This window comes from Meles meles, chromosome 13, assembly GCF_922984935.1.
Source record: "Meles meles chromosome 13, mMelMel3.1 paternal haplotype, whole genome shotgun sequence".
NCBI lineage: Eukaryota > Metazoa > Chordata > Mammalia > Carnivora > Mustelidae > Meles > Meles meles.
Genome location: NC_060078.1, coordinates 3322397 through 3350050, shown reverse-complemented (window position 1 = coordinate 3350050; position 27654 = coordinate 3322397). Strand labels below are relative to the sequence as shown.

The 27654-nt window shown below is 47.0% G+C and overlaps 1 protein-coding gene across 8 annotated transcripts in view; it reads left to right on the top strand.

The window, feature by feature from the left end:
* SIPA1L2 (signal induced proliferation associated 1 like 2) overlaps positions 1 to 27204 on the top strand; it is a 219112-nt gene extending 191908 nt beyond the window's left edge. For 5 of the 8 annotated variants that reach the window (XM_046027135.1, XM_046027137.1, XM_046027134.1 and 2 more), the window contains 6 exons: positions 1037 to 1256; positions 11168 to 11299; positions 21770 to 21823; positions 22398 to 22521; positions 23662 to 23743; positions 25764 to 27204. In XM_046027135.1, the coding sequence (XP_045883091.1) occupies positions 1037 to 1256; positions 11168 to 11299; positions 21770 to 21823; positions 22398 to 22521; positions 23662 to 23743; positions 25764 to 25910 (759 nt within the window). In that variant the 3' untranslated portion in view covers positions 25911 to 27204. The remainder of the gene's footprint in view (positions 1 to 1036; positions 1257 to 11167; positions 11300 to 21769; positions 21824 to 22397; positions 22522 to 23661; positions 23744 to 25763) is intronic. The other 3 variants (XM_046027138.1, XM_046027139.1, XM_046027140.1) reach the window with 3 other exon arrangements.
* Positions 27205 to 27654: the final 450 nt, after the last annotated feature.

Sequence of the window (27654 nt, the reverse complement as noted above, 5' to 3'; positions counted from 1 at the left end):
GGTATGTGGGTCTTCCCCTCCCCGCTTCTGAGACAAATCACCTTCTTTTCATGGTGTAAATTTAACTTTGTAGTCTCCACGCATTCCAGTTACCATTCATCAGTTGGACAGGCCTGAGAGAATGGAAGGAACACGTACAATAGAAATATTTTTAGCCTCCTTGCTGCACTCACAAATGTGAATGTAAAAAAAAAAAAAAAAACTTATGCATTTGTTTGATGCCGACGCTCTGGCTTTTACTGTTGTTTGTATCAAAGGAATGTGGTTCCGTATTCAGAAGCAGAAGTTGGAAAGTCAGATTCTATTTCATTTTTCTTGAGTATTGGACCACTTGCTTCTTGCATAAGAATTTTCCTCACCCTCTGCGGGACGATCATTTCAGTGATTCCCTTAAATCTGGTTCTGTAGCTCTATTTTTCGACAACTGTAATGGACTTCTGTGGGTGGTGACTGTTGAGGACACAAGATTTTCCCGGACTGATAGCATTTTTCTCAAACCTGTTTGCACGGCCTAGAAAGCGACCGTGTTCAAAGTAGTTTTATTACGACTTAGACGGCCTTGAACCTCCCATGCAGTGGACGGGTACAGAAATCGCCTCCTGTGAAAATGTAGTCATTCAAATTAAAGTCAGGCCAGCGCTATGTGTGCTTTTTGAACGCGTATGCCAGAAACTGCAGCCTTCTCCGGCTCCAGGAGCTGGCATTGCTCTCAGGTTATGGAGGTTCCGTTGAACATTTCAGAACTGACAAAGCCGTGCATGTCTAATTCATGACAGTGTTTCTCAGAATGTCAAAGGAGGAAAACATTCAAATCCAATAACTGCACCAGAGCCCTGGTTCGTGTGCCTTGATGACCCCCATGCCTGGTTTAGCATTCCCGAGCTCATGCTCCGTGCCTGCGTGTCCGCCTGGGGAGAATCCAGAGAGCCGAGTGAGCGAGGGGTGTGTGTCCCCCCCGGGTTGAGTCCAATTAGTTCCGGGCTTTCAACTCTTTCGTGTCTGTCTTACCCTTCTCCCGCTACGTTTAAACCCCTAGTTTTCCTTCTATGGGAACCTGTCTCCGCGACGATCGCTCCACCGCACGCTCTCAGATGAGAGCGTATGCAGCAATCGGAGGGGGTCTTCCTTCGGCAGTTCGCGGAGTTCAGTACTGGACCAGGCCCTGCCCAACGACATTCTGTTCAGCACCACCCCGCCCTACCGCAGCACGCTGCCCCCCCGGACCCACCCCACGCCCAGCATGGGGAGCCTGAGAAGTAAGTGCAGGGCAGGGGGTGGCGGGGGGCTTCTGTGGGTGTCGGCTCATCTTGTCGTCTCCTACGGAGGTTTTGGGGGGTTTGGTTTATTTTTTAAAATAAATGTATTATTTGGTGTGTCTTCTTTTTATTCTTAATATTTTAAAATACGATGAAAAGCACCAGAAGGGACATTTTCTAAAAGTTAAGCAATCCTGGGGCACCCAGGTGGCTTGGTCAGTGAAACACTTGCCTTCAGCTCGGGTCACGATCTCAGGGTCCCGGGGTCAGTCCACGCATCCCTGCTCAGCAGAGAACCTGCTTCTCCCTCTGCCTCTGCCTCTCTCCTTCCCCGCATGTTCTCTCCAATAAATAAAATCTTAAAAAAAAAAAAAAAAGTTAAGCAATACTACCCATTTTGAAGAATATTGAAAACCCCGTGTTGAACATTTTTCTCAAGTAGTGATCATATGGATATATACACAGATATATCTCTTAGCGATTACACTAATAAAAAGTATGTCAAGACCTGATTTTATAAAGAAAAATCTATGATACAGGAAGTAGATATCCTGGTGGGCAGCAAGCAAGCTTGGGAACCTTCTATTTCTGTTTCTTCTTGCTACTACATATCCAGTGGCAGTCAAGGTGGTAGACGGGCGTCGGGAGACACTGGTCTCCTCTCGAGCACGTCCTCGGGCTCATCCCTCGGCTCCCTGCATCCGGCGTCCTCAGGTTTACTCCGGTTTGCTCACGGACTGACTAGGCAATTTCTGCATGATTTTCCTTTACACCCTGAAATCTTTGATATTTACATAGTGTCCGTTTCTTAATAATGTGTCAGAGTTTAAGGGTGATGATTTTTTTTTACACTGGCTTTATAAATTCCTTCTTTTTCAGAGTTTAATTTCTAGTGTACAGGAAGAATGAGGATTTAATCACAAATATATTCATTATCGGGGTTTTTTTGGTTTCATCATCATAAAGCATTTTCTTTAAAACCAATTTAAACTTCATCGTGCACATAGAAGTCTCAGGCTAAATGAAATAAAAGTCCTAATAATGCTTCTTCTGATGTTGAACCTAATTGGAAATGAACCTTGTCTCATAAAGTTCTTAATCTATTTCTTTAAGTAACATAATATCCTACCTATTATAACGAGTCCATTTGCCTAAATTGAAGGAATCTTTAAACCCCTTCTTGACAACCGCATGAAAGGTCAGACACATTCTAATAATCTAATAATTCTCTAAATGTTTTTCCTTTTTTGTAAATAGGTTAACTTTAATGTCCTCTTGAAAGCCTTCATAAAATCAGTGAAACTATTTTCTTGCAAATGTGGTTTTTTTTCATTTAAAATGCTTGATGTGTGGTCATGAACTCATCTGTGGCCTTTGTGTTGATGTAATTCTCCTGTCATCCTCCTACCCTTTGCTTGCTTCCATATGAAAGATACGTATCCTTTTTTTTTTTAAGCTTTCCTTTTTTTTTTAAGATTTTATTCATTTATTTGACAGAGATCACAAGTAGGCAGAGAGGCAGCAGGCAGAGAGAGAGGAGGAAGCAGGCTACCTGCCAAGCAGAGAGCCCAATGCGGGACTCGATCCAAGGACCCTGGGATCATGACCTGAGCCGAAGGCAGAGGCTTTAACCCACTGAGCCACCCAGGCGCCCTTCTTTTTCTTTTTTTAGCTTTATTTTTTTTTTAATGATTTTTTTTTTTTTTTAAGAGCAGTTTTGGGTTCACAGCAAGATTTAGCGGGAGGCTCAGGAAGTTCCCATACACCCCTGTCCCCACACAGGCACGACCTCCCTCCCAATCAACATCCCTCAGCAAGATACATTTGCTGGAATCCACAAACCCACAGTGATACATTATTATCTCGGAGCCCGTGGTTTACATTAGGATTCGCTCTTGGTGCTGTGCATCCTGAGGGTCTGGACAGAGTAAAATGACATGCATCCACGATTACAGTATCGTCCAGAATAATTTCACTTCGCCTAAAAATCCTCTGTGCTTTGTCTGTTCATCTCTCCCTCCCCCATACCCCTGGCAACCACTGATCCTTTTACAGTACCCATTTGTTGGCCTTTTCCAGAATGTCATATAGTTCTGTAGAATCCTACAGTATGCCGTCTTTCCAGACTGGCTCTTTCCTTCGTGTCTTTTCATGACTTGAAAGCTTGCTTCTCTTTAGTGCTGAGTAATATCCCATCGTCTGGATGGACCGCAGCTTATCTGTCCCTCTGCCGACGGAAGGACTGCACGCTTTCTTGGTATTTTCAAAGTGTGAACATGAGTAGAATGTGTTGCTAATTCACTGTCTGAGTTCGGAACCACCGTACTAGTCCTTGTGGTCCGTTTCTCCGGGAAAAGCAGTGAGTACGGTTCCCGGCATTTGCTCTTCTCTAAGTGAAACCTCCGGCAATGAGGCTTCTCCAGCTCACTGCAGCAGCTCCTCGGGAAAAATCCTCGTGGTTCCGTGAGTGAAATGACAAAATGTCAACAAGGAAGTGGCCAGTCATTTGTGTTGATGTGTCTGACTCCCGCATTCACCTGCGTGGTCCTTTCTTTCCATCTCCTGGACAGATGGCAACCATCCTTCCCCGTCTGTGGTTTCTGGCCACTCAACAGAGCTGCGGTGAGAAGATCTCGCTCTTGGAGAGTAGTTCCAAACGGAGACAACGGATGTCTAGTGAGCAAGAAATAGGGACTCCTAGAGGTTGTCCGGGTGCTTCTCTTAGTTTCTCAGAGAATTAGCTTCACCGGAAAGCTTGGAAGAGAGGTCAGTTCCATCCAGCTTTGGGCACTGGATGGCCAAGGAGCCAGGTACAAAGAGCTAGGCAGAAACTCAGGAGGCATGTGTGTTCTTCTGTGAAGCTTTTAACCTTGAGCACTCCTTCATGGGATCCTCAGAGAGGCAGTCTGTCCCTGGTAGAGACTCGGTCCTAATTTGGGGAAAGGATAGTGCGGGGAAAGGGTCAGCAGCTTCATTTCCTGACAGCGAACATTCTGCAGCTTTTCTGCGGGTATCTATGACAATAATCACAGGCTTCTCATTCAGATATTTTTAGCTGGTGAATGTCCCAATTTGAACCTGTCTCAGAGCCTTTCTTCTCTAGAGACCGAGGTCTTGATTCAACCTGGTGAGACTGGTACCCCACAAACACGTTTTGGATGTGATTCATGCCATGATCCATGTGTATTTCCTGTGAAGTCGCTGAAATGTACTGTGTCATTGTGTCTTCTACTTGGAGGTGTGAAACCATGACCTGATCAAGCAATTGGAAATAATTCTGAAGTGTTTCTGCATTGCATGTGGGGCCTTTGTTTTCCTTGTTAGTGGGTTTCAGAACAAAATTTCTTCAGTGGCCCAGATTTTTAAAAAAAGGGAAGTGGCCCTTTGGACACACGGTTCACAGGCCAGAGAACCGGTGATCTTGAAAAGCATTCCCGGTATCATTTTCCTCACAGACCCGTTGGGTACCTGGCTTGATTCAGTACAGTTCCGAGCACTGGCAGGTTCCCATCATGTTTAAAGAGAATTCCTGATTTTCTTCTAATTTATTTTTCATTTTTCTCTTGGTAAATGTTTATTATAAAAATTCTGCCATTTTAAGTACTTTTTTACAAAGAAGGCTGTGAATGTAATTTTTTTTTAATATTTTATTTATTTGACAGAGAGAAATCACAAGCAGGCAGAGAGGCAGGCAGAGAGAGAGGAGGAAGCAGGCTCCCTGCGGAGCAGAGAGCCCGATGCGGGGCTTGATCCCAGGACCCTGAGATCATGACCTGAGCCGAAGGCAGAGGCTTTAACCCACTGAGCCACCCAGGCGCCCCTGTGAATGTAATTTTAAGACAATAACAAGACCTACCAATAATCTTAGATCTGCAAAATGTCAGAAGAGACTATATCTTAAAGAGTACTACCAAAGATTGATTAAAAAAATCCATCTTCAGTATTAAACAATATTTGAAATGGGAAGAGAACCTTCAAAAGGATAATATGAAGGCCTTGTTTATGTAAATATTATTGCCTACTAAGAAGGTTCACATCCTTCTTGTTCCCCTCCCAAAACTGTTGCTGTTCCCCTGATTTTTTCCTTTTTTTAATTCTTTCTCTTTCTCTTTTATTTCAATTCCGGTATCGTTAACATACAATGTTGTATTAGTTTCAGGTGTACAATATAGTGATTAAACAATTCTGTACATTACTCAGTGCTCATCAGTATAAATATACCCTTAATCCCGTCACCTGTTTCACTCATCCCCCCAGCCACCTCCTCTCTGGACCATCAGTTTGTGCTCTATAATTAAGAGTCTGTTTTTCAGTTTGTCTCTTTTTTTTCTTTTGTTATATATCTTAAATTCCATGTATGAGTGAAATCATATTATGTTTGTCTTCCTCTGACTTGTTTCGCTTAGCATTATACTCTCTAGATCATCCACACTGTTGCATATGGCAAGATTACATCCTTCTTTATGACCAGATAATATTTCCTGTGTGTGAATGTATAAACACACGCACACATATACACACCACATCGTCTTTATCCGTTCATCAATCAGTGGGCACTTGGGCTGCTTCCACAGTTTGACGGTTGTAAATAGTGCTGCTTTATACATAGGGTTGCAGGCATCCCTTCAAATTAGTGTTTTCATATTCTTTGGGTAATTTTCCAATAGTGCAATTACTAGATGATGTGGAGGTTCTCTTTCTAAGTTTTGAGGACCTTCCATACTGTGTTCTACAGTGGCTGCACCAGTTTGCATTCCCACCAATAATGCATGAGGGTTTCTTTTTCTGCAAACCCTTATCAACACTTGTTGTTCCTTGTGTTTTTTATATTAGCCACTCTAATAGGTATGAGGTGATCTCTCATTGTGGTTTTAATTCGCATTTCCCTGATGATGAGTGATGTTGAGCATCTTTCCATGTGTCTGTTGGCCATCTGGATGCCATTTTAGGAGAAATGTCTGTTCATGTCTTGGTTTTTCGATACTGAGCTGTATACGTTCTTTATATATTTTGGAAACTAATCCTTTATCAGGTAATGTCGTTTGCAAGTATCTTCTCCCATTCAGTAGGTTGTCTTTTAGTTTTGTTGATTCTTCCCCTGCTTTGCGGAAGCTTTTCATCTTGCTGTAGTCCTAATAGTTTATTTTTGCTTTTGTTTCCCTTGCCTCAGAAGACATATCTAGAAAGAAGTTGCTGTGATGAATGTCAGAGAAATTATTGCCTGTGCTTTCTTCTTGGATTTTAATGGTCTTAAGATTCATACTTAAGTTCTTAAACTATTTTGAATTTATTTTTGTGTTTAGTAAAAGACAGTAGTCTAGTTTCATTCTTTTGCATATGACTGTTCAGTTTTCCTAGTGTCATTTGTTGAAGAAACGATCTTTTTCCCATTGCATATTCTTACCTTCTTTGTCAAAGATTAATTGACTGTAGAGTTTGGGGCTTATTTCTTGGCTTTCTATTCTGTTCCATGGATCTGTTTGTCTGTTTTTATGCCGTACTCTTTTGATTAGTACAGCTTTGTAGTAGGATTTGAAATCTCTAGTTGTGAAACCTCCAGCTTTGCTTTGCTTTTTCAAGGTTGCTTTGGCTATTTGGGGTCTTTTGTGAGAATTCCTGTTTTTTATGGAGATCAAAGCTCTCCTAGCAATGGTAGATATCTTCCTATGAGCATAGACTCAAAAGTTATTCAATTTCAAAAATAAAAACAGAGCATCAACTTATGTGTGTTTCCAAATCCTGTAGTTCTGACCTAGGCACCTTTCAAAGGATGCTCCCTTGAAGACGGAGAGTTTAGAATAAATAAAATGAGTATTTTCCTTATAATTCAGTGCTCTCACAAGACGCTGCAAGGCCCAGCTCTAGGCTCAGCATGTGGGGCATAGGTTGTAAGAGCTGCTAATAGGCAGATGACCTTTGCTACAGTTGGCATCACAGAAGGCAGCTGTGGACTGTCCCGGCAGGGCTTGACGGATTCCATAGGGCATTTGTTTCTCTTCTTCAAATGTTCTCAGTCTTTCCTGGTTTAGGGAGAAGAACTGAGAAACCCTAGCCATCTGACCATCAGGAAGGTTCCACAGCATTTATAAAACAACAAATTCAGACTCGATAGAGCTGGGCAGCGCTTTCTGGTCACAGATAAACAAACAGGAAGCCCACAAGATCAGTGTCTGGGCTGGAGAGCAAGGCCTGGGAGTCAGTGTCTGGACATGAGCCATCCTTCGGAATCCGCAAGCCACTTTCTTCTTTGAATTGGCCAAAAGAGCAGTGTGTGCTCCTGACAGAGCACTGGATTTGAAGTAACAGGCTTTGATACCTAAGACAAGTGGTACCTTTTCTCCCCCCTCTCCAAAACTCAGGAAGCTAGCCAGTGACAGCTGCCACCGTGGGCACGGGGGTGGGAGTGGCTCACTTGGCGTCATACCGGATCCCCACCACCACCCCAGCCCCAGCAGCACCAGCAAGCAGATCTCCTCGCTGACTGGTCTCCTCGGGGGCCGAACCTGGCTCTTCCTGGTCCTTGTATCCCTGGGGGCTAGTAAGCGTCTTCTAGGTGATGATACCTAACATCCTTTTAAAGTACTACAAAGGATTTGTGGTGGTTTGGAGGCTCCGACCAATTATATAATTTTCCAAACAACTGAAAAGAAATTGAGATGATTTTCTTCGTGATAATTCAGAGGAGAATTTCGGAGCTGTTGCGTCTCAGGTCATGATCTTGTGTCATTTAAGGGGACTGTCATTGACACGAGGAGCTCCCTGCTCAGTGACAGATGATGGGTTTTGATTTAAATCTCTAGAGCTTTTCTAGCAGGATTGTGTTCTTCATCAAGCAGCCCCTTATCATCGTTAGGGTCTCAGGGAGACCCCCACCTGGGATTAAACCCCCCAATATGCCCTCAGGCTCCTCAGTCCCATCCCCCCCCCCCTTGTTTTGTTTTCTTTGAAAGACTTTTCACTCCTGTGTTACCTGGTTTATTTGACTATTGTCTTTTTCCCCATCTCTTGTAAGCTTCTGGAGAGGATGGCTCTTGTCTGCCTTATCCGCCCCCTCCCAACACAGCGTGAGGCATGCCGTAGTCACTTACTAATACATCACAGGTCAGCAGAACGCTCCCAGGAAACCATGGGAGGAGGAAGGAGACTTCTTCTAATCTACTGGTCATCTTTGCCAGTTACATATCTCCAGTAAACAAAACAGTTCCATTCGCAAACCGGGGAAGAGGGGATATTAGTTTGTAATGAAGAAAGACAGGGGCGCCTGGGTGTCTGTGTCCATTAAGCATCTGCCTTTGGCTCAGGTCATGATCCCAGGGTCCTGGGATTGAGTCCTGCGCTTTGGTCTCCCAGCTCAGTAGGGAGCCTGCTTCTCCCTCTGCCTGTCCCCCCCCCCTCATTCTCTCTCTCTGACAACTGAATAAAATCTTTAAAAAGAAAGAAGGACCACAAACTATTTCCCTCCTTTTGCTCCTTGCTTCTCCATACAAGCTGGAGGAAGTTAGCATGCCCTGGGCATGCCTCTGGTTGTGAAACTTTATGCCCAGAGACCTTTCCAGATCCCGGAGTCATCACGTGCTTTGCAAGCGACCTCCAGGGGACTGGTGCACAGGGCAGCAGTGAGCAGAGCTGTCTGACCTCCCCTCTGGGGGAATAGCTAGGGGCACTCTCTCCCTCCCTCCCCTGCTCCATCATTCGGGGCTTTGGCTCCCTGGCCACCAGGATCAGATGTGTGCCTTGGCTCAATGACAGATGGCCACAGATCGTGGTATTTCAGGCTGCTCAGGAATCATCAAAGCATCCCAAGACTGCCAGTGCTCCAGCGGTGCTTGGGGAAGGGGGCTCTTCGAGCGCGCAGCTGCTGGGGCACAGGGATGTTAGCTCAATGCTCCTATGCTCGTCCAGTTTGCATCCTGCCCCACTTTTCACGTGGCTCCCTGAGAGCCAGGAAGGATGCTGTTGCCTGGCGGTGTGCAGGGAAAAGGTAGAGTACACACTGCAAGCATGCATTAGGTTTGATTTTAGGCTTTATGAAGCCAGAAGTCAAGTGAAGGATTATGTATCTATAAAGGCATTTCTTAGTAAAGTGTGACTCTCAGAGGGTTCTGCTACAGAAGTGTTCATTTACCTGAATAATCCCCGGTCCCTGCTCTTTTCCTCCCCAAGGAGGGAAGGGGTGGGGGGATTGCCCCAGGAACAAAGGGGTTCTAGCCTGCCTGGTGCACTCTTAACAGGATTCTGAAGAGCTCTGGTCACATGGAGATATTCACACAGGTCAGGGCCACTAGTCAAATAATCCCTGCATGCTTAGTGAACAACCTTCTTTAAGCAAAGCAGCCAAAGCATTTGGAGACAAAGGAAGTGATTTGCAAGTGATTGAAGACCTGACCTTTTTGCGGGCGGGGGGGGGGGGGGGGGGGGGGGGGGGGGGGGGGGTGTTGAACCTTAAATTTCTGGTTGAGGCCTGGGAAGGGCTTCAGCCCAGCTCAGCTTTGCTCCTGCTTCCCTGGGTTCCAGAGAACCCATCAGGAGAGGAGGCAGCCTTGAGTGGGGACTTCCTGCTCTCTGGGCTCGCACTCCAGCTTCCTGCTTCTGTGGCTCCCTGTTTCCCCCCTGGCCTGGACAAGGACTGTGCAGGTAGACAGTACAAACAGTTCTTATTTCAAAGAAGATGTGCCCGTGGGAGTGGCAGGAGCGGTGCAGACAGAACCCCCGTAACTGGATTCCCTTGACCATGGATTATCAGCGCCGCTAAACATGGTAATGCTGAAAACAGAGTGGTTGCAGGGGTGTAGCAGCATCGAGTGGAGGTCGGCTGAGAGCGGCCTGTGAAAGTGTCCAGCAGGTGGAAGACCGTTAGTGCCCATCAAGGTCAAGGTCAAACAGCACCGCTCATTCTCTGTCCAGATGCCAGCTTTCACAGCTACCCCAAAGGGTGTGGGAACAAAAATTACAGGTGCACTGGGTTAATTATGCCCCTTACTTAATTGCAGGCTCAGACAGCCAGGTGGTCATTATTTTGATTGGTCTCATTAGGCAGATGTGTTCACAGGCAGTTGCATGCCGCGTTTGGGGCATGTTCAGAAGAGACATGTAAGAGACAGTCTGGGCTGAAGCCTTTGAAAAATTGGTCCTCGTATGTGTAGTGAGTTCTAACAACTAATTTTATCAATGACATAAACTCTTCCAAGTCCCTTGACAACAGGTGAAAAAGAAAAACCTAGAAAGTCCATTTGTACAGACAAAGGACAGACAGAATTCCATGCTGGACGGTGAGGGGTTTCTGGCTTACCTGGTGATGAAGCAGCTGGGTGAGTCAGCCAAGCAGTACAACCCCCTCCTCCTGCCGAGCAGGAGGAAAGACCGTCACTGATGAAGGCAGAGTTAGTCTTCCTGCATCTTTGTAAGTAAAGCTACATAAATATGTACAGGGCATCTTGACCGTCTGGTGTCCGGCGTACATAACTGCATTCTTCTGGAAGCTTTTAAACCATCAGGCTAGAGGGAGACGGTGCCACACTGTGCGTATGGTAGAGTTGGCAGCACTTGAAGGGAAGTAATGCCTGCAGAATAGAGGAATCGGTCCCGCAGCTAGTCAGACGAGAACGGATGTCCTCCAGAGAAGCCCAGCCTGGAAGGAAGCTGCCAGATTTCAACATTGTACCGTCAGAACTGTCCCTTCTAAAATCCCTTCCATCCCGGGGCGTCCCTGGCCGACCTCTAAGTGAGTGTGTAGGTCGTGGCTTCCCCGCACACCTCCGTCTTCCCAGCCGTGTGCTCTTGGGTGAGGCAGCATACTGTCCCTCTTTGCACTGGCGGCAGGCAATCCACTGTAAGAAGTTCCCAGCTCCTTGGAGGGGCGCCCGTGCCCCGCACTGCCATCCGACTAATGCTCTGGCTTTGTCTCTGTTCAGATGAGTTCTGGTTCTCCGATGGGTCCTTATCGGATAAGTCCAAGTGTGCGGATCCCGGCCTGATGCCCCTCCCAGACACCGCCACGGGCTTAGATTGGTCCCACCTCGTGGACGCGGCACGGGCGTTCGAAGGTAAAGACTCGAAGCCTCCAGGGCCCGGGGCGGCAACATGGGGAATGTGGCTGTATTTGTCTTGTGGTGTGATTTTGGATACTTGGTGCGTCTTTGTGGGTGAAAACACAGGCTTGAGCTGTGACTAAGGACATTTCCTTAGGGAGATGGTGCCGTGTCATGGAATGAGTACTGGGCAGAGGACCCCAAAGCTGAATTCCGCCACTATGACCCAGGCCAAGTCACGTTTCCCCTTTGATCTCTGTTTTCTTCCCTGGCATGTGGAAGTGAATTTGAAGGACACAGAGCGCCTCTTTCCTGAGTGTGATGAGCAGAGCTAGAGGGGAAGGGCCTTCAGGGGGCCTGGTTTGGCAGGACCAGCACATAGAAGCCCCGGGGGGTGCGGGGCTTGGCCTAAAGGCAGATGCAGTGTGATCTGTGCAACCCAAGCCCTCAGCTCTCCCACCTCGGCTTTCTGTGCAGTCGCTGCGGGTGGCTGGGAGGATGCCCAGCTCTGCCACACCAGCGTGACTTTCAGAAGGTTGAAGCTGCTCCGTAGGAAATACCTTTTTCCCAGTGCGCAGGTAAAGGCAGACCCAAACGAGGAAGGTGCTTGTCCCGCACCCTCAGGACCGTACCTGTGGGCACAGGGGCCACCCACGGCCTAGGATTATGACCGGCCGTTTGCTGATGCTGTTCTCCTGGGATGACAGCCGTTCTGGGTGACTGGCAGAACGGACAAGGGAGGCAGGACTGCTTTAGTGGGACTGTGTTTGAGACTCCCCGTGCATTGGGCTGTGGAGTTCCGTGTTCCAGGCCGTCCTCAGGGGAGAGGCTGCAGCCCCCCAGCAGCCCATCTCTCCTCTCCTGCTCTCAGGAATTGGGATCAGTGCCTCTAGTCCTAAGCTTTGGGGGTGCGGGAAGGGTGAAGGCTACTCACAAGCTAATTCAGACATCAGGGACATTTGCTTCAGTAGATAAGGAAAGGGAAACTGTTAGGAAATATCTGCAAAGTAAACAGGCTTATCCTGCTCCCTTAATAGGAGTGAGGGGTCCTTGGTTCTCCTCCTTAAAAGTACTTCATGTGGAAGCCTCAGTACACCCTGTCTGCTCTGTGATGCAGCCTTTGTTGCCTTGACATGACCTGAAGATGGTTCTAGAACTGCAGGCCCATGGCCCATTACTTCCTGGGCTTTCAGACTGGCCTAGATGTGACCTAGCCCAAGGGTAGAAGTGCTGTCTTCACCTCTGTCCAGAGCAACCCAAGCAGCGGAGAACAGCATTTTCTCTGGCATGTTCTGTACACACTGTTCTGTCTTACTGCCCCCGGGAGATGGATAAGAGCATCTCTTCTGTCCTCTGCAGTTCTCCACTGCTTAAATATTTGCATGGTACTTACCAGGCTGAATTCTGCTTTATTCACTTGTCTGTGTCTTCTTATTAGGTGATGAGTGTCTCGAGAGTAGGCTGGTTGTTTTATCTTGTCTTTATTTATCAAGCACATAGTGAGATAACTCAATGAGAAGAGCTACTCCCAAAGAGTGCGTAGGTATCAAATGCACAGGACACCTGAGCTGTACCAACTCAGGGCATAGTTTCTGACCTCTGGAGGTCCATTTGCATTTTATCCTCATTTTTCAGATTTAAAACAATATTAGCTTATCTCTAGATCCACACCACCCCCCGCCCATTTGTCTCTGCTTAGCTCCCTTCTACCTCTCCAGAATGAAATCACTGCTTTGAAATGGATCTTTTCAGGAGACGGGCTGAGAGCAGGAAGTGGAGAAAGCAAAATGGCACCCCCAGCCAAGACGAAGGTCCCAACCCGGGAACGCTGGTCACAGTCACTGCACCTCAACTGCTGGGCTGTGGACCTTTGGACGAGTCCCTTAACTACCATAACGGCCACACGTTGGGCCAACAATGAATGCTTGACAGTAATCCCCGGAGGTCCTTGACCGCTCGCGTCGGGCTTCATTCAGTCTTCTTGTCCATTAAATGAAGACCCTTACCAAAGAACACGGAAGGCTCTGACGGTATTAAACTTCCACTTCTGTGGTCCTGTTCATCAGAGTGTAGTTCTGAGCTGAAGTTAGAGTCTGGGGGGTACTTGGCACCCACAGACAAAAGAGAAAGAGCATGGCGTGGAAATACCAGATAGCTGGTGCCTTGGGGGCATGGCACCTGGGCCAAACAGAGAGATCATGGGATTCTCTTTCCCAGGGGAGAGGATTTTGGTTACTTGACCTTTGTGACGTTTCTAAACGTTTACAAGTTGTATTTCAAAATTACAGTAATGTTCAGTGCTCTTCTGCAGGGGCAGCACACCGCACAGCGAGACAAGAGCCCGCTTAGGAAAGCACAGTTGGGCGCTTGCAGCTCCAGACTTCTGCTGCCCAGATTCCCTTGCATCGGTGTCAGGCCCGCCCTGACACACGCTGGCATGGTAGTGAGGGGACATCATCAGTCACCTCAGCACTTTACAGAGAAATGTCTTCACCGAGATAACCCAGTTGCCCCGACAATGACTTGATCTTTTTGTACCAGTTCCCAGAAGCATTTCTGAGCTATAGACTAAACATGATAAAGATAGTCCATGAAAGTCCCCTGTGTGTCTGCTTAATTGTTACAAGCTAATAAAGGCAGTTCCGAATGCCCGACGGAGCTCACAGAGCTCTGGAACAAAGCTGTGCCCAGACACCGATGTAAGGGGTCAACACACCTGAAAACGCACTTCCAGAATGGAGTGTGTCTGCCTGTCGATACCATGACCCTCATAGAACCCACGAGTGGGATTCACCCACACAGGTGTGCCTCCTCCCCGTTGATCTGTTTATGTTCCTCACCTTGGCATGTGAGGGATTTACCTTTGTTTAAGAGCCAGAATTAACATTGGATATGGGAGTGTAAGAATTTAGATATTTTGTTCTTACCGTTCAGGAATAGAGCAGTGCTGGGGAGCCTGGGGGGTGCTCAGTCAGTCAAGCGTCTGCCTTCAAGCTCAGGTCATGATCCCAGGGTCCCAGGATGGAGCCCCACATTGGCCTGCCTGTTCAGCAGGGAGCCTGCTTCTCCCTCTCCCTGTACAACTTCCCCTACTTGTACTCTTTTGCTAGCTCTCTTGCTCCCTCAAATAAATAAATAAAATCTTAAAAAAAAAAAAAAAAGAACAGAACAGGATAACCACACTAATCTTCCCAGTCAGGGTTGTTTAAATACATCCAAACCCTGTTGGTCTACAGAACGTAGCCGATACTCTGTTACTGTGAGTGAGACTTCTCCAAAGACAGGAGCATTTCCATACATTTCTGACCACAAGGCAATGAAAATAGAATTAAATAAGAAAAGTAGAAGAAAAACCAAAAATTCTCAGCATTCGGAACTCTTAATGTAACTCATGATCACTATTCTAGACGGCATTTGGGAATATGAGGTCATTTTTTTCTTTTTTTGTAAGTGATGATAAAAAGATGTTACCTATTAAAATCTTTGGACTGCATCCAGAGAATAGTTCTTAAACAAAAATGTACTGTTTTCAGAAACATTTATTTAAATGGAAGAAAAAACATGAAAATTAACCAACTTAACTATACTTGAAAAAGATTCTATAAAAGCTATGAAAGCAAACAAAAAGGGAGGAAATCAAATAGACTTTTGTGAACTGGCAAGCGAATTTTCAGTGCAATTTATAAATAAAACCAATGATTACTTTTTCTTAGAACGTTGTTAAAGCAACATAAATTTGATTAAAATTGGAAAATACAAATTAACAAGTTTCAAAATGAGAAAAGAGATTAGCATTTGCCAACACATAAGAGAAACAAAAAAAATTATTAAGGAATGTCAGGCAGCTATATAGGAAGAAATAAGATGGATACAATATTTGGCTATTTCTTGCAGGAAAATGGGACGGAACATAAGAAACTGTCAATGGCCCAAATATGCAGGGTATTGAAAAGTTGTTTAAAAGTATCCCCAAATCCCAAATGTCACCTGAAACTAATATGCTTAGAATTCATTGTTTTCAAAGCTTCAGAGAATGATGATGTCCCTGTATAAATTTTTCTTGAAATTCAGAAGCAGCCAATAAATGCATGAGAGGATTCTTTCCTTTTTTTTTTTTTTTTTAAGTTTTTTCTTTTATTTATTTGACACAGAGAGAGAGATCACAAGCAGGAGGAACAGGGGAGGGAGAAGCAGGTTCCCCGCTGAGCAGGGAGGCCAATGAGAGGCTCAATCCCAGAATCCTGAGATCATGACCTGAGCTGAAAGCAGACACTTAACCGACTGAGCTACCCGTGCACCGTGAGAGGATTCTTTCCTGATACACACAAGATAAGAAAAATCCTAAGACAATCTCAGTCATTAATCATGATGTTAAGCTTAGATGAAATTCAGGAGGAAATTGAAAAGATTATCCATTGTTATTGGTGAGAGTTTAGCCAGTTTAATAAAAGAAAAACTTATAAAAAGCAGTAGTAGATGAAATAATTAAAACTTATCATACCAATTTCCCAAAAAGGGTATATCTAATAGAATTAGGACCTATTTCTAATAAAAATTAGGATTTGAGAGATTCCTTTAAAACTTAACAAAAATATTTATTCCAAGTTGTTACATAGTACTTAATGGAAAATGGTTTATAAGAAAGTACCTGCTGTGAAGAAGCTAAAGAGGGTCCTTCTTTGAGATCGTGTCCTTTCATTCTATAGTTAAGTACTGGACATTTATACCAACAATGCAAAGAAGAAAGGAATAAATTTTGGAATTAAATATTTATACATATGCCTCTGTATCTAGAAAATATGAAAGGTAAAATATTATTCAGGTCAAGAGGACACTTGTCTTTCTGAGCCCTGAAAAATGTATAGAAATGTTGAACTATTGTATTATACACCTGAAACTAACATAACACTGTATGTTCATCACACTTGAACTAAAAAAATAAAATAGAACTTAAAAAAAGGAATTATCCAAGATTATAAAACAAAGTAACTAGGTGAGATATTTTAAAATCTACTTCATATTTTATAAGCCTTGTTTCAAAGCGTTGTTTTGTTTTTTGTTTTTTTGGTTTTTTTTTTTTTTGGTTATCTATTTCAGTATAAAAACAACCACCCCAACATTTATTACTGGAAACAGGGATGTCTCGGGATCATTTATCTCTCATGATTCTGTGGGTTGGTTAGGTTCGGCTGGGTGGTTCTTCTGTTCCCTGTGGTTTCAGCTGGAGTCACTCCAGCAGCTGTTTTCAGCTGGCACTCACCTGGAACTAGAACATTAAGGTGACTTCACTCATATGTCCCGCTGGGCTCTGGCTGAAATTGTCTCCTGCAGGGCGATTTTACTTCTTCACATGTGACTCAGGCACCCCAATCAGGAGAGCAAAAGCAGAAACTGCATGATGTCTTAGGGCCTCCTCATCTTGGAAGACTCAGAACATGATGATATCCCCACATGCTGAAGTCCAGCCCACATACTGGAGGTGGGAGGTGGGCTCCGCATCTTCATGTGATGGCTGCCATGGACACGTAACCATGTCTGTGGTCAGTATCCCACCAGAACAGTAACAAAGGGCATTTAGCTGTATCTGCAAGATCAGATTATCCATTTTTTGGAAATTAAGCTGTCCCTAGAGTTACAATCCAAGAAACCAAAAGACATTTCAGTAAGTGAAAAGTCCTAATATTTGTAAAGATAAGAATGGGTAGGAAACTTGTAGTAAAGATCCCAAATCAATTAATTTCCTGAGTTAATTTGTAGATTTCATGCAGTTTCAATTCAGATATCTAAAGGATATGTTAAAGAGCTTAACTGCATCCTGTGGGAAATAGATGAAAGATAGCCCACCAAAAAAAGTCTACTGTACATCAATAATAATTAAACAGCATAGTAGTGATTCAAAAAAAAATAGAAATTAATCCTTTTAAAGAAAGAGGAAGAGCCCAGACCAAAAATCTGAATAAAATTTAGAGTTACCAGGAAAGGAATTTATATACTCCGCTTGGATTTAGGATTTAGAAAAGTCAATTCTAGAAACAGCAAAGTAGGATTACCATCTTAGAAGCAAGGTAATGCTTTCATTATTGGGTAATGAGCAAACATGAAATATAATATGGACAGATAAAAGTATTTAATATTTAAACACTTAGATTTTTATGAACTTGAAAGAGTTCAGTTTATCATTTCGATAAACAGGGGAATGTGGGGGAGGATTTGTAGTAAATGTGATGGGTAAAACCAGGCCATCCCATGTGCGTGGAAGGCTTAACCAGTAAAAAACACCAAATCCCTGATTAAAAAAAAGAAAAGCAGTCAAGGCGTATGGACGCACAGTCCACAAAAGCAGAATCACAAAATAAGTATTCGAATAATGTTCCATCACACATGTAAATTCAAAATGATAATGACCTACCCGCTCTCACCTCGGGAAGATGAGAAATGGCCCCACACTCTGGGAAGCACTGGAGATGGGCAGATAACCAGACTCTGCCCATCGGACCAAATGTCAAAACACAGGCATCTCCTCCATAGACCTATGAGGGAGAAGATTAAGTCAAAGAGAGCGACAAGTCCATGACCCAGATTCCGCCCTCCTGCGACAGTTACGTTCAAAAAATGGGCAGAGTCACAGTTCAAGTGTGTCTTCGTGGGTGCAGCCCTTTTGTGTCTTGGGGGTGAGCTGTGACCCTTCGTGCATGAGAACTCTTCAGTGATGTACGTGATATAGTAAGACCATCGCTTATCATCCTTGCCAGCCCCATTCCCTTTATTAGGGGGAATAATGAAAGGTGTGGACGCACCAAGTAATACATAGGATAGAGCCCATCCCCCTCCAGGGTGGGCAGGGAACAGACCCAACTGGAAAAGCTGGCTGTGGGTCCAGTGGTGAAGCAGGGAAAGGCAAGATGGGTTTCTTTTCTTCAAAAGGGCCCGTTAATCAAAACATCACAAGTCGGCAGTGGGTCCTTGAATGGATGAAGTTTTAAATGCAAATGGGCTTTAAAAGGTGAAATTACAAAGAAATGATGGGAGAGTCTGGGTTGCTGCGTCCCACAGCCAACAACAGGCCAGCCTTCTCTCCTCTGGATTCCAGCCCCAGGTTGGTGGTGACAACCGCCATCTTCCCACAGGCACACGGAGGTGTGTGTGTCCCAAGTGTCTGTGTGGGATAAGTGCAGAGTCAAAGCTCGATTATCAGGCCCCGCTGTGGGAGCGAAATAGTCCACGGAAACGTATTTTGCAAGAAAGTACAAGTTTATATTTTTAATCTATTATGCTCCATATGCCCTTGGTTTTTAAACAGAGACTAATAAGCCAAATTTTTTACAAAGAGCCCTGTTTACAGTTGTGAAGCGGGAGCTCAACCTTGATAAAGTGGTTGAAGTTACTGGTACTTGAACACGGACAGAGTGTGTGTGTGTGTGTGTGTGTGTGTGTGTGTGTACAGGCATAAACAAAGTGACATAATTGGTTTTAAAATAAAACAGAAAAGTGCTATTAAGATGAAAAGTGCAAAGTTAATTTAATATAGTAAATTGACTTAAATGATCTCAAAAGTACGGAAATTTTGTCTAAGGCCAGCAACAGTAGCTGTATCTCAAATGAGGCATGATCCCAGCACTTTTCTTTGCTCATTACTGAGAGGCAGACTCAAGACCATTATCTTGCAGCATTTATGTACAGGCTGCAAAAGGTTTAAGCCAAATCATTTATGTCAAAAGTGCAGTGTAACCTTTTTTTTCTTTTTCCCCTTTCCTGGTTGCCAGTTAAGTCAGCTTGCCAAGATCTGATAAGCATAGTGCTCGGTATGAGCACCTTGAATTTTCCCCATGTAGCTATAAAGCCCTAGCGTCTCTGTCATTTGTAGTGATAGCAGAGCCACGTTAGAAGAGCTCTGTTTATGGGCATGGGCTTGGTTGGACAGGGCCTCGTGCTTGGATGGCCTGCGTGACCTGTATCTGGTGCACATATCTTTCTCCTAGTTCACGCCCTTGGCAGACATGACTAATCCATCAGAGCCCTCCTCCCCTCTGATGCAGGCTCGGCCCTGCAGCTGGCCTGTATCTGGCGCACGTACCCTTCTCCCAGTCCACACCCTTGGCAGACATGACTAATCCATCAGAGCCCTCCTCACCCGATGCAGGCTTGGCCTTCCTGCTCGCCAAGTCAGCTCTAGATGGTGTGGAATATCTTGTTGACCTTTCATCCTCTGGCATGGTGCCAAACGCACCAACCAGAAACTGCATTGAAATAAGGTTTTTCCAAGGTGGCCTAAAGGGGTGGAGGGTTCCGTGTGTGCCCCGGGCCTGGTGTCCCCCTCCCCCCTGAGCCCGATGTTCCTGCACAGAGAAGAAGGGGAAGGACAAGGACTAACAGGCTATCTGTGTAGATTGTGGGGGCATCTTCTCCGCCGCAGCCACCATTTTCATGACGGTCACACCCCTTTGCCTGTCTCACGGTTTAGTCTCTGCCGCTGGGTTCAATGTCTGTAAGTACCAGCTTACTGAATATTCATCCTCACAGAAATAAGCTGCGGAGGAAGAAAGCGTCCACTGCAAACTGAGGTTCCGGCACTGAGGTTCGCTGTTTTACAGAGCAGTTAAGTGTCTGGACTCAACCAAGCAGAGTTCTGTTGGGATTTCAACCTCCCAGCCTTTCAGATCCGAAGTGAAGTTCTCTTTGTGAAATAACATTGCTGGCAAAACTCCCCTTCTGGCTTCTTGCCTCCTGACCAGTAGGACCTTGTTTCTCCCCAAGGAATGCTCGAGGAACTGCCAGCAGCAAATTCTTTTTCTGTCAAATATGTGGGTATTTTAATCAATTAAGGTAAAAATGGATGGAGCAAGCAAAGACTTTTTTATCCAGGTAGTCTAGCCGGACCGTCAGACTCAAGTGTATTAAGAAAGATGGAAACTCACCGAATTATCACTGAATTGCATAAAATCTGGACGAGTCCATGGAACTCTTTAAAAGAGTGAGAGAACTAAATCCTTTATCTTTTTTCACGTTCCCTTTTTGTCAGTAAATTTACTGTAGGGAAAAAAAATCTATCCACTGTTGATTTTTTTTTTTTTTTTAAGTGTCAAGTGTTATTCAGGATCATCCCAAAACAGAGGGTTATCCTGGATGTCATGGGAACCCCAGACCCTCCCTGCGCTGCCCCTGCAGCTGCTCAGCCCCCGCCAGTGTGCCCCATCACGGCTACCCCCACGTCTGCCATTCACAGCCTGTCACATGTAGAAGTAGGCAATTCCCAGATTGTGCTGTTAGTCTTAGTTAATTTACAAATTCTTTCCTCATATGCACAAATCCTACAAGTCAGGACCAAGCTGGGAACGTGATCGTCTCTTAGGAACGCATGGTTCCAGAATGTCCCATCATCTTGTAGGTTTGCAGTGTGGAGGACATCCTTAAAGCCTTATAGACATATTCGTTGAAGGGCATCAGTGTCCCTGTCGCAGGGGATATCTGATCTAGGAAAGCGGGCTGTGAGACTGGAGAACACCCAGCCAGGAGGGGCCGGGCCCCTGGTGGGAGCTCCCAGCGCAGTGCCCATGGCGTTGCAGCTCACTTTCCTCCGCGCGCCCTGGAAGCCTCCACCGTTCCTTCTAATTAACGGGAAGTGCGAGACCCTCCGTAAGCCAGACAAGCAGGTAGCCTCATTAGGAGACCAGTCCGGCAGCCAGAGGGAGACGGAGTGGGATAAATTAAGAACAGAGCACCCCTGACCAGGACCCGAGTGCAATTTCTCAGCCATTAATCAAATCATATGAAAAAGACACCGCAGCATTAATCCACCTGCTCTAGCCCTCGGGTTCTGACTGTAGATGCGCACGTGTGCTCGGGCACCCAGGAAAGCGATACCAGGGTTCGGGGGAGGTGGATAATTAGGTATATATTCCCAGTTCTCGCCTCCACGTTGTTCAAACGCGGGACTGGTTTACCGCATGCCAGTCGGCATTTCTGGACCAATGCTCTTGGGTCTGTGTTCAGCCCGCAGAGCTGGGCCAGGCTAGTGCTGTCTCAAAGAATATTCCATTCCCTTTCCTGCCTAGCTCGGGCAACCCTGAATGTGAAGGTACGGGTGCCAAGACTAGAAATGGCCCAGTGCCGGGAGAAGGGCGGGTAGTCGTACTGCCCACTACCACTGCCGTTTCTAGTAAGACTCTGCGGCCCGGCTCGCTCGCCGCCACTGTTTCACGTTCACGGCGCGGGTCATTTAAGCAAGCCCCAGATGCTCAGGGGTTCTGATGGTTGACCTCGCCTGTGTTCCTCTTCATCGTTCACAAGTGCGTGTGTCCGTCAGGGACCATGACACACGCACTGTTGAACCACATTGCTCGGCATTCGTGTTACTGGCTCTCGAGGGTCACACCGCGTGCACGCGGGCTCTCCAGGACCCCATTTTCTGAGTCTTGTCTGGGCCCCTGAGGCGTCCAGGTGCATCGAGGTACCACTGTTCATAGGAAATTCTAAATCTTATTTCAGGTGTTGACTCAGATGAAGAACTTGGGCTGCTCTGTCACCACACGTCCTATCTAGGTGATTGTCCGGGGCTGACCACGGGCTCTGGATGCGCTGTAACCTTTTCTTTTGATGTCACGTGTCTGCACGTCTGCATGGTTCCCTGAGCTCGGAGGGTTGGCACGCACAGGGGACGTGGGTCCTGGCTGCTGTGTCTCCGGGATGCTCCCCCCCGCCCAGGTTTGGGGCCCGCTGGAGGCGGGGGCCGTCCCCTCGGTCCTGTTAAGCAGCCATGTCATCCTGCGACGCCGTGATTTCAAGCCCGACCAGCAGCTTTGGCATTTCTTGGGATGTGGAAGGAAGAAAGCAAATTGGCTAGCAAATCCGGGATCTGCTCACTGTCCCCGGGGCTGTGATGTGCGCATGCCGTATAGCCCCCGAGGACAGCTGATCCTGATGCTTTCTGATTGCCAGAAGCTTGCCTGAGTTTGTTTTTCTTTGTTTTGTTTAAAACAGGGCAGTCGCTGATGGGGGGTGGGGGTGGGGCGGGGGGGGGGGGTGTTTGAGCTTAGTGACTAGATTCGCTTCCACAAACATGTCCTTGCCGCTAATACTAAACTTTATTGGTGTGTGTGTCCACCCCCCTCCCCAGACCAGAGAGTGGCGTCCTTCTGTACCCTGACCGATATGCAACACGGGGAGGACCTGGAAGGCGCGCAGGAGTCTCCTTTATGTGTAGACCCAGGCAGCGGCAAAGAATTCATGGACACAACTGGGTATGTGAGCCCCTGGGGAGCCCCCACCCCCCCGCCCCACTCCTCTCCCCAGGCCACCTGAGTAGCAGGTTCAGCAAAGCCACAGGCCACCGGGAGATCATTTCCAGCCTGCACTCCCCAGGGCCTTCAGGATCCAGATACGGGACTGAGTGGGGCTGCCCCTGCTCCCCACCCTGCTGGGGTGGGCGGCTCTTGGCAGCACAAGTGCTCTGCTGTGGGCGGTCCCTGCCTGCCAAGACATGTCACCCCGTGCCCATGGCGACGAGGCTGCCTGATGGAGGGAGGGAAAGAGGGGACCTGGCTCTGAGTCTGCCGGTAATTGCTGCCGCAGCCCCCAACAGACAGGGACCTTGCTGATCGGTCTCCCGCTGCCAGGAGGCACGTGCAGGCCTGCCAAGGGCACAGCCCCCCCCCACCCCCAGCAACCTGGTCCTTGACCCCAGCCTCACCCGAAGGAACCATCTTGTTGCCCTATATTCTTGGCATGTTTATCACCCACGGGGTCTATATTCTTTACCTGATTCCAACTTTTCTATGAACTCGTGTGACCCTTAACTGGCCCACTCATCTTGGTAATGACCTTTATGATATTTTTCTTGACAGAGGAAAAACAAATTGGGGAAATCGAATCTCTATTTGATTCCCAGGACCTCAGTGGTCTACCTAGTCGAGTTGACTAAACTGATTTCGATAATCCATCTTCTGTGTTTGTTACCAACATATATGCCTGCAGGTTCTGAGTCCCTTTTTTAAAATATTTTGTTTATTTATTAGAGAGAGAGCGAGACAGGGAACACAAGCAGGGGGAGTGGGAGGGGAGAAGCAGGCTTCCCGCAGAGGAGGAAGCCCGATGCCGGGCTCCATCCCAGGACCCTGGGATCATGACCTGAACCAAAGGCAGACACTTAACAACTGAGCCACCCAGGAACCCCCTGAATCTCTTTTTAAATCAACAGAGACGCAGAAGGGATTTTCTACCAAAACAGCAATAAGTTTCCTTTCCAAATCTGACATAATATTATTTATTTCCTCACTGGGCTCTAAGCAAATTCTTTGAGTGAAAACTTTACCAACAAAGTAGAGTGTCGCTTCTGTACTTGGATGACCTTGAGTCCTTCTGCCCCCACCCCTCTTCGCTAGGGAGCGGTCTCCATCCACGCTGACGGGGAAGGTCAATCAGCTGGAGCTGATTCTCCGACAGCTTCAGACGGACCTACGGAAGGTGAGGCATCTGTCGCAAGCCACCATTGGAAGTCTGTCTTGCACAATCACCGGCTTCCAAATGAAGATGCTGGGGAAAGATTCCCACCCTAGTCAAAGCCAAACAGAGACTCCTAGGGTCTAATTCTCGTTTCTAGCCTGTAGCTCATATTGTTCACTCTAAGGGGACCCAAGAATTTCAGGAAATAGGACTGCACAAGGGTGAGCCCTCTGGGCCGCCAGTCTTCAGAGCAAGGTAGAAACACACAGGCAAGCGTTTTTTGGTTCAGTGAGTGATCAGTTGTACCAACAATTCCGGAGCTGGCCTGAGAGGAGTTAGTTGCTGCAGGAAAGCCTGTTTTCCCCGAGCTGTTGTATTCCCATGGAGTCAGCTACCTGACCCCCACAACTTCTGCCCCGCACATCCAGATGTGTGCGGCCGGTCCCCACAGAAGTTAATTTGCTGAGCCCTCCTTGTATCATCAGCTCTGCACTGGGTAGCCTTGTGCTGTCCATGGGAATGGAACGGAGTGTGACAGTGGGAGGACAGCGGGGAGATATCCGAGGAAGGGTTTTGTCACTGCTTTGTTTGTTGAAGAAAGGAGAAATTACAGCTGGTGTCAACGCTGGTGGAATGATCCAGTTGCGAAGGAGAAGAGCCAGGGGGTGATGCCCTGACTTAGTGCACAAGGTGGGGGCTGGCCTTGATTCGGAGTGGGGAAAGTTTATAGGTAAAGCAGTGTGGGCATGTGTGGGCAAACAATCCCTTGCATACATAGGTCACACACACGTAGTCAGAGATAGGTTGACAGGGCTCCCCTCTGATGGTTTCTTTTTCCCAGTTGTGAGCTGAGAGTGAGTGGTGGTGGGAAGGAGAAGGAGGGACTTGCGGTCAGAGGGTAAGGTATGGAGTAGTGTAAATGCACAGGGTCATACTTGATAGGATTTGCCAAGCAAGGCTGAAGGTACACCTGAATTTGCAGCCTCGGTTAAAGCGACCATCTGTTGGCGGAGTTAGGTGTCTCTCACCCACTTGGATGGCCACCTGTCGCAGTTTGCCTGGGGTGGGGAGGTTCTGGGATACAGAATCTACAGAGCTAGAACCGGAAATGTCCCCAGCAAACTGGGACATCACACGGCCTCCAGCTGTAGGTGTAGGGTAGTTAAGGAGTTGAATATATTAGAGTTGAGACAGGAAATCAAGACAAGGAGAGAGAAAGAGACAAAACCCCTGGGGTGTCTGTAGGTTGGGATTAAACTGAGGGACCTAGAGTATAAGCTGGGTGAGGAGACATGCTATCGTGGCAGGGGACAGCAAAAATAAGGTAAGACCGATGCATTCGATAATTACTAAAGGAGTGGACACTGGAGAGATGATTCTGAAAGGTAAGAGGTGGTGGTCGGGAGTGGGAGGCTGAAGCAGGAGCGAGCTCTGTGGTTTATGGGTAATAGAAAGGTGCAGGGTGTGGCCATGGGAAAGGGCTTGAGGAGGGGTGGGTTTCCAGATCACAGAGAGGAAGTGGAGAGACTGGATTGATTTGGAATCATCAACAAACATGACACGTGGTAGGGGAGAGAAAAAAGCAAACCACATTCTAGAACCTTCCATTAGTCATGGGAGGGACTGGAGACAAGAGTAGATAATTGTAATGAACAGGGGTGGCAGGCCCTGTAACCTGATGTCTCACTTCTCAGAGAAGCTGAAGTTTTCGGGAAGAACCCGCCCTGGGCAGTGAGGGATAAGCTGTTTGGTGTATGCCAGGTGCCACGTCTTCCCGCAACAGGTGGACCCCCTCTCTCTTCCCTTAGCGAGCAGCCGGGGAAGCAGTGTCCTCAGGGGAAAGCAGGGCTTCATCTAAAGGTGTGAGGATGAAGGGAGTTTCAGACATCAGGTTGACCGTTTCAAAGGTATTCCTGGCAGAGTCCCAGTTCCGCAGCTCACAGCAAAAGGGGCAGAAGGGTCTTGCAGAGGCCGCGGGCACACGGGGTGCCCCGAGCCCCGCCGGCTCGCGCGTGACGCCGTCTGTGTGCCCTCTCCCCAGGAGAAGCAGGACAAGGCGGTGCTCCAGGCCGAAGTGCAGCACCTGCGCCAAGACAACCGGCGGCTGCAGGAGGAGTCGCAGACGGCCACCGCGCAGCTGCGCAAGTTCACCGAGTGGTTCTTCAACACCATCGACAAAAAGTCGTAACCCGGCCCTGGCCCGCCGCGGGTGGCGGTGGGGCCTCGGGGAGACGCCCCGCGCCCCCTCACCCCCGCCCCGGGAACTCTTCAACGCGTGGTTTCTCCGTATGCTTGCCGCCAGTCGTAAATGTCTTTGCCGTCCCACCCCGTCCAGCACCATCCACCCCCGCAGGGTAGGGAGGCTCCTCGTTCCTGGAAGCCGTGTGGTGACCGCCGCGGGGACAGCGAGGCCGTGTGCGCGTGAATGTAACTCCCGGTGTCGAGACGAATGTAAACCCCGGCGTGGGTTGGGGCCTCTGAGTGGGACTCCAGGGCCCCGGCGCTCTGGCGCGGCGGACCTCGAGAGCGGAGAGAGCGGGGCTCCGCGTCCCGCGCGTCGGGTGACCCGGTAGCCATGGGGAAAGCAACTGACCACAGTCGGGGCTTTAGTATTGTAAGATAAACCCGGAGACGGATAGTCAGACATATACTTTAATGTTAAAGGTGCTCTATTTTTTTGGATGTACAGTAGTTTCATTTCTCAGCCACGTTATCATAGCAATAAGAAAGAGGCATAGAATCTAGCTGGAGAAGCCGCGTGGGGAAAGTTAAAACAAAACGAAACACTGATGTCTTTAACACTAGTTTGAATGCAGCTCGTTTAGAGACTTATTTATTTGCAGGAGCAAACGGTGCCTGAATATTAAAAGTGTTCTGAGTTTAAAAAAAAAAAGATACATATGCCTTGTATATGGCTCAGTAAGCAGTCCCTTCGACTCTTAGTTCACTGTGTATAGTTAACGCTCTGCTGAGAGTAGCGCACGCCTGCTTACGTCCTAGAACCTCCTAGAACCTCCCGTTGGCGGGGAGCCAGCAGAATCCCATGTATACAATGCCAAATTTGTTTATCTTTGTACAGAAGCTCTGAGGAAGTGTCTTGTATTTAACGCCCTTATTTAAGCTTATTTAACCTTAAATTGTTAATTTTATAAACTTTGGTTTGACCCGCACTACGACGAGGGAGGTGTAGGCAGCAGCAAGCTTTGGACGGCCGAGCTTGCCCCTAACAGAGGAGAGGCAGGGCGGGAAATTCTAACAACTGGATGCTGCTAGGAACAAGTCCTTTGTATTGCTTTACCATTTTTAACTGTTCTATTTGAGATGAACATACATTTTGCTTTTTTAATAAATGTTCAAAAGAGGCCACATCAGTCACAGTGTTGTCAGGTCAATGTAGATCTGTAGCATCTCTGTGTCAGTAACTGGAGTGTATGGGAGTTCATTTGGGGTCATTTAGCGTCTTAATCCTGATTCCTGCTTCGCCACCTTCTTATTGAATCGCAGACTCACTCAAAGGAAAGAGTAACTTGTGCTCATAGCTGCTATGTTCCCCCACTCCTCTCTGTGTGTTTCATCAGCGGGATTCCCGTGCTTACAGCTCAGGAAACTGAGGCTCATATTAAATGATTTACCCCAGCCAGGAATTTGGGTGTTGCTTACAAGAAAATACAGAAGGCAAAAAGAGTAAGAATTTGAAAAATAATCAGGAAGAGGTAAACTATAAATTTGAATCAAATGTAGAACAAAGAAGACGCGGAATGTGGGCCCAAGTGGCAAGGGAGCCCCAGTAAGGTACAAAGTTCAACCTTCTGAGAACAGAAGTTTTACAAAGAATTTGAAGGAAGGAAAGTGATTTCTAGAACTTACCCTAAAAGGGATGTCCTTTGTGGGCTACACCTAAAAGGTGTAGTAAAAATATTCTTAACAGTCCT